General features: G+C 42.3%; 1 protein-coding gene across 4 annotated transcripts in view; it reads left to right on the top strand.

Annotated features, from left to right (window-relative positions):
• Positions 1-10,850, top strand: part of LOC112995040 (protein mono-ADP-ribosyltransferase PARP12-like) — a 31,871-nt gene extending 21,021 nt beyond the window's left edge. For all 4 annotated transcript variants that reach the window (XM_064514089.1, XM_064514083.1, XM_064514094.1 and 1 more), the window contains one exon: positions 196-10,850. In XM_064514089.1, coding sequence (XP_064370159.1) covers positions 196-464 — 269 coding nt within the window. In that variant the 3' untranslated portion in view covers positions 465-10,850. The remainder of the gene's footprint in view (positions 1-195) is intronic.
• The last annotated feature ends 1,420 nt before the right edge of the window (positions 10,851-12,270 follow it).

Genomic DNA, 12,270 nt, shown 5'->3' with positions numbered 1-12,270 from the left:
CGAGGTGGATGGTGAAAAGTGTCCAGCATCTGCTGGTGGTTTAAAATCAGCCGATGTGGGAACACCTGGCAAAGCTGTGTTTAGAGCTTTGTGGGGTAGGTGCTTGCTGACTTGTTGGTTGTCAAAGTGCCAATAGCAGCCGTTTGCTGCTTTGCTTACTGTGTTTTCTTACTTGTGCCTTTTTGTGCTCCCTAGGAAGCTACTTTGCCAGAGATGCCAGTTATTCTCATCAATACTGCCCATCCAGCACTGGTCACCAGCGCATGTTTGTAGCTCACGTTCTTGTTGGAGACTTTGTCCAGGGAAACTCGGAATACCTTCGCCCTCCACCCAGACCTGGGAATGCAAACAGGCTCTATGACAGCTGTGTGGATGATCCAGAGGATCCTTCCATCTTTGTCATCTTTGAGAAGCATCAGATTTACCCTGTCTGTATTTTCGAGTACACATGTTCATCCCAATGAGGATGATATCAGAGGTAACAATATCTTGTCGAAAATGGCACTTGAACATTAGATTTTTTTTTGTTGCATATAAGAACCTTGCTTCTGACTTCCACTGTTTTAATTGCAAGAATGGAAATACAAGTAATGTAAATTATGAAATGTCTGGGTTCTTATGAGAGTTGTTTTCCTCCTAAATAGACTGGTGGCAGTTAAATTGTAGTAAATAGTGTAACCATGACAATGTGATGATCATTTTGATGCAAGTGTGATGTGGATTTAAATGTGCATTCTGATTAATTTGTAAAACAAATTGCTTCCATTTATAGTGTGGTACATAACTAGATGTTTTTTAGGACATGTTTGGGAGAATGAATATAGAAAATGAGGAAAATTGAGTATAAAAAAGCATATTTGAGGGGTGATTCTTTGGAGCTGTTTTTCCATGAAGTGAATCTCATTAGCATCTTGTCAGCGTAAGAAAAGTAGACAATGGACTGTAAGTTGTTTTTGTGCTGTGGTTTGGCTGCTTTGAGTTTTGTGGCAAGAAAAGGCTTTTAGATCATATCCTAAAGGAGCATTACATCATGTTCCCTTATTGCTCTGCTGGTCTCATTTGGTTATCTTGCAGTAAGAGTAATAAGGACTCCAATTCAGAAGAAAAAAATTCCTGGATAACAGAGAAGTAAGTGATTCATTGGTCTTCCTCAGTCTGCCTTGATCATTGATTGTGTGCTAAAGATGGAGTAGGCAATGCAGTGCACAGTGAGTAAAGGGACCCTGCTTCACATGACATCTCCGAGAGGACTGGTAGATGCCAGAGGCTATACTGATGGCCAGTCATACCAATAATCAAAACAACAGTAATCTCCTGCTCCTCTAAAAAGAGCTGAATTGTTACTCTGAGCTGTTGCATCTTTCCTGACTGCCGGCTAGGCCGGGATCTTGTTTTAAGGGAAGGATTTAACTTCCCAAAACTTAAAGGAGAGTTCCAGATAGTAAAATGGGTTCACACCAAGTGAATTCATTCGTAGTAGTAGTGGATTCATATCGCATATTGCTGCAGAAGTATGTGGCAACCTGATGTCTGCCTGGCCCCCAGCATAGGTCGCAGCACCAGCAGATTCGAATGTTAAACCCGGAGCCAAGAGGGAGCAGAGCCATGGTGCTCTTGCAGTGAGCTGTTGCTCAGTTTTTGGTTCTGATCAGGGAAGAGCAGGCTCTTCTGCCACCTGCATCAGAGTTGGTCACATCTGTGGGCCAGCTGGAAGCAGCTCCCCTGAGCTCTTCCCCAGTGCCAGTCCTTCCTCTCAGACATCCTCTCCGTGAGCAGCCCCATCTCCTCTGACCCCAGGAGCGCTTCAGCCTCCAGCAGCAGCTCAGGCCTGTAAAGCAGCTGAGAGTGCAGGGCACTGTGGTTGCTCTGAATGACCTCCCCTCCCTGGGGATGGTGTCTGCTGCCCTCTGCTCAGAAGCTGAGTTTGGGGTCATAATGTTTGAAGTGCCGGCGGGACACCAGGAACCACTGCGAGGAGGAGTTGTGCAGCCCCTGCCAGTGGGAAACCCCTCCCTGTGGGATGTGGGAAACCGATGCTGGGAAACATCCTGGGAGCCCCATAATTAACCCTGGAGACGTGGTTTTCTGTATTTGCTGATCACATCGTTGTCAGCACTGCTTATCCTCTTCTACATCAAGTCTGCCCATCCTGCTGGTGACATCGTACCCAAGTGTCAGTGTCCTCGCCATGGGGTGACTCCCTGTCCCTCAGCAGAGCTTCCTCAGGTTTAGATCAAGGAAACTGGGGATATTCCAGCTGCTGAAGTTAGACCCTCACAAGGCCATATGATGAACAGGGAGGAAGTCTGCAATGAACTAAGTAACAACCCACAGTGGGGCTCTGCTTGGACTGCAGAGCCAGCACTTGGACGAGTGACTCAGGAGACAACGTGGCTTTGTGAGGGATGCTCGGCTACCCCTCTCTTTCTCCTCTACAGACTGAAATTGTTGGTGGGTTATTTTAAATGGCCGTGCAGTCACCTGGCGTTTCTCCAGGTGATTCAGAAGTGTCTTGGCTGTGTGTGCTCTGACTGGGATGGACAGGGAGGGCTCCCTAATTCTGCCATCCCAGCTTGCAATTTACATCTGTAGGAAATGCTGTAAGTAAAGTAACCCCTGGAATGAGCTGCTGCATTTGATGCTTTTCCACTTTCTAGTCCTTCTGTGGGGAGTTGGATGATTTAACCACAAACTCAAGGTTTTTTCATAAGTGAGTGAGCGAGCTGATCTGGAGCTTCATCGACCTACAGGGAGGTATGTGGATCTAGTTAGCCATGGATAGGCATCTGGCTTTTGATGAAACCAGAATGAGGTAAAGGATGCATTAGGAGAGTGTGATATTTACTGTACAACATTTCCAGTTAATGTAAAGACTTTTTTAAAAAATCCTCTTCTACATTAACCAACATACCAAAACTGAATCTGTTCTTGCTCCTCTGACCCATCAATCCTAGTAAGTATTGTATTTGCTGGGATGTTTGCTGGCTGAATTAATTCCACTGATATGACTGGGACATGAATTCCATCTTTGCATAACAATCCTTGGGCCCCATTTTACTGGAATACTAGTTTCCAGTTCAGGGGTGGAATTGCACATGTGTATGTTCATCCGAGATGAACTCTTGCCATCACTGGCTACAAATATTTCCTCTACAATGCAGAGCGCTCCTGAGGGTTTCGACTGAACTACTTCCTGTGACTGACCACGTACATATTCAGGAGTCTGCAGCTATAATTTTTATGGAAGCCACATTTCAGTTTAACAAAAATACCCTGAGTCAACAGGCTTGTAACAGAGCAAACACTATTAGTTAAATCACAGACAGGTAAACAGCTTATTTCCTTCCTACTCTGTTGTTAAACCTCATAAATCACAATCTAGTCAGCTCATTTCACATTTTCTGAAGGCAAGGCAGAAAGGCGATGACTATACTTTTATTTCACAAATGTATTGCTCAGAGCATTTGTATTTCTGAATGCTTGCAGACTTCACTTTGCTAACAAGTACTGGTGAGCTGAATGTAATGCCTTTTCTCCCTGTTTGCTGTGTATCTTTCTCAGCTCTCCAGCAGGCTCTCACATTGTGGGTGCTACATCATTAGAACACATTTCCTGCACAGGTGGACAAATCCCAAAGGAAAAGCACCCCAGTGCACTTTTGTAAGTTTACCTTTGCATTTCAATTCAGTTGTGTGATAAAGGGAAACAGTGGCCACCCCCTATCGAGATACAGGAGGAAGTGATGGAGATGTACTTTGACCAGTAGTGGAATGTACCTACTGGTCACAGATAGCACAGTTGGCTTCAGTGTGTTTACTGCAAGAGGATTTGGTATCTGCCAAGTAGATAAGGTAATGTCTAACCATCTGGAAAGCCCAATGTAGTTTAAACTGGTTACTGTTTACTCACACACAAATGCACTCACTGAGTCCATATATATAAGGAGATGAGTGTGATAAATGTAGCTATTTTCACTGCATGGAATTTCTGACTCTCACGGGAACAGCCTTTGGTTTCTGATGGTCTAGATAAAGTTCATAGGAAATGCTCCAGTTTAATATCGGTGACTGCAGGGTGTTCTGGTGGTAGGCAGAGATGGGTAATTGACACTGAATCAAAACACGCTTGTAGAAGGACTGTTGACAGTCATGCAGTTCTGTCATATAGTCAGTGTCTGCTTTCTCTGCTTGGTCCAAGCCTTCCCATTTCTTTATTAATTCTTGGGTTGAGGATGTCCCAGAGTATTTTTTTCCCTTGTGCAAACCTTTGCCCAATGAGGTTCCTAACAGAATCACGTAACAAATAATAGCTCTAATATTTTTCCATAGAAACCATCCTATCACAGTGCAATAGGAAGATTTCATCTGTAAATGAATGTGTTTCTGAGGAAATGCCATTGAGAGGCATGTTAAGACCTGGCTACTACATCAATATGGAGGATAGGGTGACAGCTTTTCTCTGGGAAAGAATCAGCTCACTGTGGGGGTAACTCACATCATGTCATATGGAAAGGAGCTTTTAGGGAAGGAGGAAACTGAGAGTTTGGTTTGGTGCTGAGGTAGAAACCAGAGGAGGAACCGAGTTTGAGGGCAAGGCTAGAGCTGCAGCTCCGTTCATGTACTCATCTGTGAACCTCAGTAAGGCAGACCATACCCCCTTAGGGGCACTGAGTGCTCACAGTAGGAAATTCAGCCAGACTTTTTGCTCGAATGGGTGGTTCACAGGATGAACTTCTTGCCTATGTTTTTGCCCACCAGCCTTACAAGGCTGCGTTACTTCCTGTGGAGCAGTGCAGGTCCCATGGGTGCGATGCCAGTCTGCCCGTCTGCAGGCATTCAAGCACGCACTCAAGAATAGGGGGTGCTGGCTTGAAAATGAAGGAAAGACTGCTTCACAGCTGAGTATCAGGCACTGTTGCTGTTTTTAAAACCGTTCCCGGCATACTAGAAAGCTTGGTTCTATTTGCGTCCCTTCATTCATTGCTATTTATTTCCTGTCTTTGGCCTCAAAATAGCAGAAGTCAGGGCCTACCTCGAGCTGTGGGCACCCCTCCTGTCTAGCAGGGTCAAACACCCAGCACCTCAAATTACGCTGGTCTCCTCAAATACTACTGATGATAATCTAAGCTACAAAAGCTAATGCTTTCAGCCTACTTCTGACCATGGGAAGAATCTTCCTAGGTCCACAGACCCTCACAGGTCTCTATAAATCAAAAGAGCTCTCACTTTAGCACTTCACTTGCAAGCTGGTACACAAAATGTAACTCCTAATGTAGACAACCACCAGATTGTTGAGGACCTTCAAAACCAATTCCCATTCAAAATGTCAGAGCTAGAAAATCTATTGACATGATGTCAGGGAAAGAACTCTGTTAATAACTAAACATCAGCTCCCAAGTCTATTCAGTCCCATGTACAGAATGTGGCATATTCAAATACTCAGATGAGGCAAATGTGACTCAGGGAACAGGCAGTGAAAAGTAAAGGCTGAGTATAAACTATGACCAAATTCAAATGAAAGGAAAGCTCCCTTTGGCTGCCGCTGGAACAGGTGGGAACCTGGTTGGGTTCCCAAGCTGTGACCAGAGAAATATCAGGCAGTTGAAGATCCTCGATCAGAAAGGCAGCAATGAGTATCACCATCCTCCAGCCTGCGAACAGCAGTGAGACCCTGGCCAATGTGCTAGACAGCAAGATAGCAGGAGCTGACAGTGACCCACGAAGGAAAGATACTGCAGCTAATCCTTCTTCAATGATGTTTTTATGGCCTTATAACCATGGTACTGTGTGAGCACAAGGAAGGACCAGATGAATGCTCTATGAGGCACAGGCTTAGTGCATGCATAGGGAAAGAATTTAAAAATATTGCTGATTGTTGTATCCTGGGATCCCTCTGAGAAGAGCACTAGCACTTGAAGTTGACTGTATACTCCTTCCAATGCTGAGGAGTAACTTAATAGTAGCTAAAAAGGCAAATGAAGGCTCAGATACTGCCATCAGGAGCATAAGCTCACAAACTAGCATGACAAACTTGCTGTATGTGTGTGGCACCCAGACTGCCATCTGGGGAGGTAAAGTCCACTGTGCAATGGATGGACAACCACAACTGGCTCACAGTCTCACAAATAAGGGAAGTTTGGGCATAAAATCATAGGTGACTTGATTTTGAACATCAAGCATTTCTTTTACGGAAATGTGTTCCATAAAGAAAAGCAGCCTACTTCCAAGAAAGCTAGCATTTACTGATCACAGGACAAGAGATTCCTCATCTGCTGTCACCCACAGATCCAGAGCTGGGATTGTGCCATGAGGCTCATACCTTACTATTGCTTCTCTGGCACCGAGTACATCTGGGTGTTCAAAAATTAACTTAAACCAACTAAAATTCCCTTTGCAACCCTTCTGAAAAGAATAAAGATACTTGAGGAACCAGAAAGCAAGGCAGAAAGAGAAAATCAGTGATCCTTCCATGTATTTCAGATTTCATTTTTTCCTCTTCAATTTGTCTTCATTCTTTTCTGTATAACACACCTCAGCCCCAAAGCCAGAGAATCAACAGTTTCATAATTATCTGCTATAGCCATGTGGCAGCCAATTGCAAGGTAATGGGATTATTTAATAATAATCCTTTCTATTTTTATTAGGATTTATTAGCAGTTACAGCATAGCTTTGTACCCAAGACCTATTATGATATCTTTTCTCAGTGAACACCATGCAAAGTGGAAAACAGCTTTAACTCATGACTGGGGCTAGAATTTCTCACCAGCTACATCTTTGCTGCAGGTGACAATAGAAAGGAAGTGCAGGAATCATCCATTTATGCTAGCTTTCTCCTGCTTTCTAATATTTACTTTCAAAATGCTACATGGGACTATTTCGTACCACCTCCCACACCCAGAACAGGAAGGTTTGCACAAGGAAATACTGGAAATACAGCTCTTGGGTCTCTTCTACTTGTTTGATATGAGTTTGCTTTGCTATCAAGTGACAGTTCCTGAAGAGAATGTGTTATAATGTGAGGGCAAAACACCACCTATTTCCCAGGAGGTGCAGGAACTATAAAAACAAATGAACAAGACAGGCTAAGGAAAAAAAGTCTGCATGTCAATATTTAGACTCTTGAAAACAGAAACTCCTTCAAATACACAGGAGTGCGCTAAATACTCCTTCAATACATCAAATACACAAAAACATGTAGTTCTTTGAAGCGTACACCTCGATCTGTACTGCTGCTCATTGTTCACGGATCAGTTCATCGTTCAGAATCCCTTGAGTATTTCCTGGAGCAGAGGGTTGGATTTGGCTGACCATTACACAGGAGGCAGTGCAGAGTCTATACAAATCTCAGATCCCTTTAATAGAAGTGAGATCTAACCGTGCTTAATTTTCTTCAGTGGATAAATTTAATCTTCTTTCTTCTTCCATCGGTTCCAATAAATCTCTCACTCTTTAGCATGAATTTCCTCTGTACCTTGTTTCTGTCTTGCATGGAATAAAAATACCTCTTCTTTACGCAACATTTACTATAGCATCTTTATGATCAGAAAGCTGACCCCTTAAAAATATTTTTTTTTGTCAAACTGGAAGTATTGCAAAAACGTTGCAATTTATGAAATTAATTATGAACTAATTCTAAACAAATCTAATTTGAATAAACTCTAAAATTGCTTTCGCTATGTAGTAGCATACAGAGCATCTGGATTTCTTGAAAACTAGCCATTATTTTATCTGAAGAAACCAATAATTCAATTTTTTTTCGTTCTCATAACCAAGCATTTAACAATGTGTAGGCCTTAATAAATGCCATATAAAAACATCTATCCTTAAATAGCAACAATTCCATTTGTCAATAAAATTGTTTCTATTCCCCAAAATTGGGCCTTGACTTCACAATGCACAGGCTGGACAAGCACATGACAGCACACAGAAGGGGTCCCCTCTATTGAAGGTGGGGATTACTGTCTGGCTTTCTGCTTCTGTTAGAAACTGAGTCCTAATAAACAGTAGAAGGGTGTGTGCGCTCAAAACACAGAAACAACACAGTGTCCATTCTCCAACTGAGCTGCTTTTTTCTTTTTTGGAAAGAAGTATTTTCAAATATTCAATTCCTTCTAGGAGTACCTATCTTCTTTGCCTTATTAACTGCTGTTATTTTTCAAAGTTGAGTGAAAACAAGTCTTATGGCTTAGGTCAGACTCAGCTGGATCTTTTTTTACTCATGTTCCTGGTAAATAAATTAGCGAGTGCTTCTGTACTGAATGAATTAACAAGGTTTCCCAATTCACTGTACATTCACTGGGCTAACGTCTGTGTTTGCTTTGTATTTCTTAATTTGGGCAAGGCTCACAAAAGTGATACCACTGATCCAAATTCTTCTGTGTGGTATTGAAATAATGCTCTGGCCACATCACTTACAGTTTATTTCGGCTGCTTAGCAACAACAACAATAGTCCACCAGACAGTTGATGCCTCCAAAGGGTATTGAAAACTCGGTAGTTCTAGCTTGATGGCCATACCAGACTTGCTTTAGTACTTACTGATGCTTCTAGCTGTAATGTGCTTTTTCTTAAAAAAGAAAAGAGAGAGAGAGAGAGAGAGAGAGAGAGAAAGGGAGAGATGATCATCATGTTTCAGAAGTCCGACCTGTAATGCACGTAGTGTATTTTTCAGTGGCATGTTTAGGGTTTTCACTTTTCTCTTTCCTGATTGACTATTAAAAATATTATTTTTTTCTAGAGTGATTACAAAATCATGTATCCAGTGGTAAGCACGCTTTTTTCTCAACATCTTTGAGCAAACTTGTTTGTAGTTATGCACACATACACTGTGGACATGAGTACATATTAACAAAAACTTTTATTTTAGCTAAAAGAAGTTTGAGCACCTTTGATTTGCAGTTTCAATAGCAGAAATTCATTTACTGATGTAATGTTATGATTTTACATTTCTATGTGAATGAACCTGAGAGAACTTAGAATAAATCTTGAGATAAAGAGGTAAAACACTGAGGGTAATGAATTTCCTTTAAACCTTATAAAGGAGGGACTGGAAATTACACAGAGTAAGACAGTTGTATGTAAGGCTCAAACATCCTTAATGTCTTAGGTTTCTCCATTTGCATAAATGAGTGTCCTAACATGAGGAGGGGAACTGTGACATTTGCTTTCCAGTTGGTGTTGGAAGTTGAGAGTTTCTGTTTACAGCCTTGGACTGTCAGAGGAATATTTTCCACTCAAGGTCCTGCCTTGGTCCCTCCATCTTCCCCAGAGAGTGGTGGGACTCCAAGAAGAAATTTGGATTTGTAACTGCCAGGCAGCTCTTACAAGCAGTCATCTCACTGTAGCTGATTTTCTTGGTCAGAAGCTGAGCATGCTACATTGCGCTCTTTAGCTACAACACGTGCACTCTGTTTGAAGACATCATCGTCCATAGTGTCCTGGTAGGAGCAACAGGTTTGTGAAGTAAACTCAGTGGTGAAACCAAGGCTGCCAGGTTCACACCCACAAGGATAAGACACTGCATTGCAGGGCTGATCTTGCCTCCTGCCAGCTAGGGCGAGCGAATGCAATGGCCCCATACAAGGAAGACTCTTGGGCCAGACTTTATTCCAGAAAATAAACAGAATAACTGAGCCACTCATCCCAGTTATCAGACAACCCTCCACCTTCCTCTGGGCTGGGCAATAACGCCCTTCAAGTAAATGTAGAAGGAAACTCGCTGGCTGCAAGATGCAGTTTCACATTCAGCCCTTACCCAGATCCCCTTCCCAAGAAACGTGCCCCTTGGGCTTTCTGCTCCCCCTCGGCCATGGTGCTAGTCACACTGCCTCTGGGGAAATGAGACCCTGTGCTCACCCTCTGGCTTGTGAGCTATTTCATTTTTGAGGAATGGTTCTTGTAAAGTCTGTACCCTGGCTATGCATGCTGACAAATTGAAAGTGCCCCATAGTACTTCTTTTTGTGCAAGGCCCTCGGTGTCTCCCCAGCCTTGCAACAGCCATGGTTTTGCTTTCTGGAAACAGGAGCAAGAGAGACTACCGTGGAGTTGTCCTGCTGCAGGGTGTCTTATAAAATAAGGAGATTAAGACAAACCAGACAAGAATAATTGCAAAATAACCCTGCTCTGAAATCAGGCAAACTGCCAGACAGCTGTTATGCAAAAAAAAAAAAAAAAAAAAAAAAAAAAAAAAAAAAGGTTGGAGAATCAGCTCTCCCACATAACCAGCTTCCTTTCAAAGTCAGAGTCCAGTACATGCAGGCACACACACATACACACGCTGCTCCTCTTTGGCAGGCTTTAGGAATCAACTGCCTTTGTGTGACACCCCTTCAGTGTCAGCATCATTGCTCTCGCCATCTCGTGACAGCACCACCGCTTGGGGCCTGCCCCAGATCTGGCACCGTGGGAGAGCTATTCAGCTTGGTTCAGTAACTGAGGTTCCCAAGCTCTATCTTCCCAAGCAGGAGGAAAGGAAACGTTATCAGAAGGTACTTTCTTCTAGAGGACAACGTGCACTCTGGATAGCAGGACTTTGACTCCACCAAACACCCCCACGCCCTCAGAACAGAAAACTAAATGTTCTGTATTCTTATGGCTTGGGACAAGTACATATTTCTGCACAAGCTGTACATTTCTAAGCTGATCTGTCTTGCACAACATCACTATGCATTGTGGCAGTTCACTATAATTATCGCTTTATAGCATTTTGTGCCTGCTTCTGTTAAGGCAGTAAAGTTGCTGGTATATTTTGTTTATTTATTTTTTTTTAACGAACTGTTTCAGAGTTTGCCTATCAACTGCTGTATTCTTCATTTTGTGCATTTTATACAAATACATACATTTAAACACAATCATTTTCTGTGGGGTGTCCTGATATTGCAGCTCATCTTCAAACTTAAACCCACAAAAATCGTTTGACAGGCTTTGGATTCATCTTGTAGGTCATACGTTATTCTAGGTTTTTTCCAGATTCATGGAATTTGTTCTTTAATAACAAAACAAAAAAAAATACAACTTAAGCCCTGACGAAAGCAGGGCGGTTCTCAGAGGTTCTTCTGTAGACTGTCTCAGCATGCCCAAGAGCTTTCCCATCTCAGCCACGAGCCCGTCTGCTCTAGGTGGGTGGTGAGATGTTTGCTTCGTTGGGGAAAGCTAGTAGAACCCGTTTAATCATTCACACAAGCAGGATCAGAGCCTGCCGACTCCATGTAGTGCTCCAGATAAAATCTGTCACCTTGTTAAAATCGAGCCTCAACCGGTATTAGTCTTGATGCTGTCAGTAGCTCAGAGGATGTTATATAAACAGTGAAGTGGATACAGGTTAAAACTTACCACACAGTGACTGAAATGCAATATACAATATATAATCACTTTGGTACTTAGGAGAGTGCAAAAACCCAACCAACAGGTATACTGTGTTCCCATCCCGTTTGTAGTAAAATAATGAAAGATTAAGCACCACTTAAAATAAAAGTGTGACACTTACAAGAATAGTGTTTTTTTTTTTAGTTCCAAATGAGATGCAGTTTTCTGAAATGTTTTAATCTTTGTTTAAATAACAGTGTCAGTATCCAATGGCCAAACTGTATTTCTCAGTGGTGTTATCTGTTGAAAACACAGTTTACCTCAAAGTTTCTGACATTAATGTTCATAGGTATCTTTTTCTGTTTTCTTTCTTTCTGTGGTTCATCAGCTCACTTTCTTAAGCATGAATTGGTTATTTCTTGCCTATCTTTTTCTGTCTAAGTTGTGCTGATATTGATTTAAGATGGCCCTGTGCTATACTGTACATTGCCTGGCATCCATTAACAGTGATTTGCAATGACTTGGGTATTAAATACATGAGGGTGCTTGAATGCTCTGCATCATTCTTCTCTTGATGTTTAACAGCATTTCAGCATGGTAATTGAAAGTATGTTGATATTTGCTTGGTTCAATCTTCCCGAAAAAATACCTGGGTGGTTATGAACAGTTCAGACAAAAAACAGAGATCTAACTAGCTCAGGTGAGAAAGCTGAAATCTGTATGGGAAACTTCAGCGTCCTGGGACACTAACTGTTCCTGTGGGTTGCTGCTGACAGGCTGCTGTTAAGAACAGCAGTTATTAGTCAACAAACATCACCACTAAAATTTTCTAAGCAGTGAAGCACAAACAAGACACCAGTAACGTATACTGTATTTGGGAATTTTCGGTACTGGGGAGGACATAGGCACCTTAATTTTAAGATCTGGGTTTGTTAAAGTATAGTTCTGAGACTGGAAAACAACAAA

The sequence above is a fragment of the Dromaius novaehollandiae genome, chromosome 1 (assembly GCF_036370855.1).
Source record: "Dromaius novaehollandiae isolate bDroNov1 chromosome 1, bDroNov1.hap1, whole genome shotgun sequence".
NCBI classification, from domain to species: Eukaryota; Metazoa; Chordata; class Aves; order Casuariiformes; family Dromaiidae; genus Dromaius; species Dromaius novaehollandiae.
The sequence above is the reverse complement of the archived record's forward strand: the minus strand, read 5'-3'. Positions and strand labels throughout refer to the sequence as shown.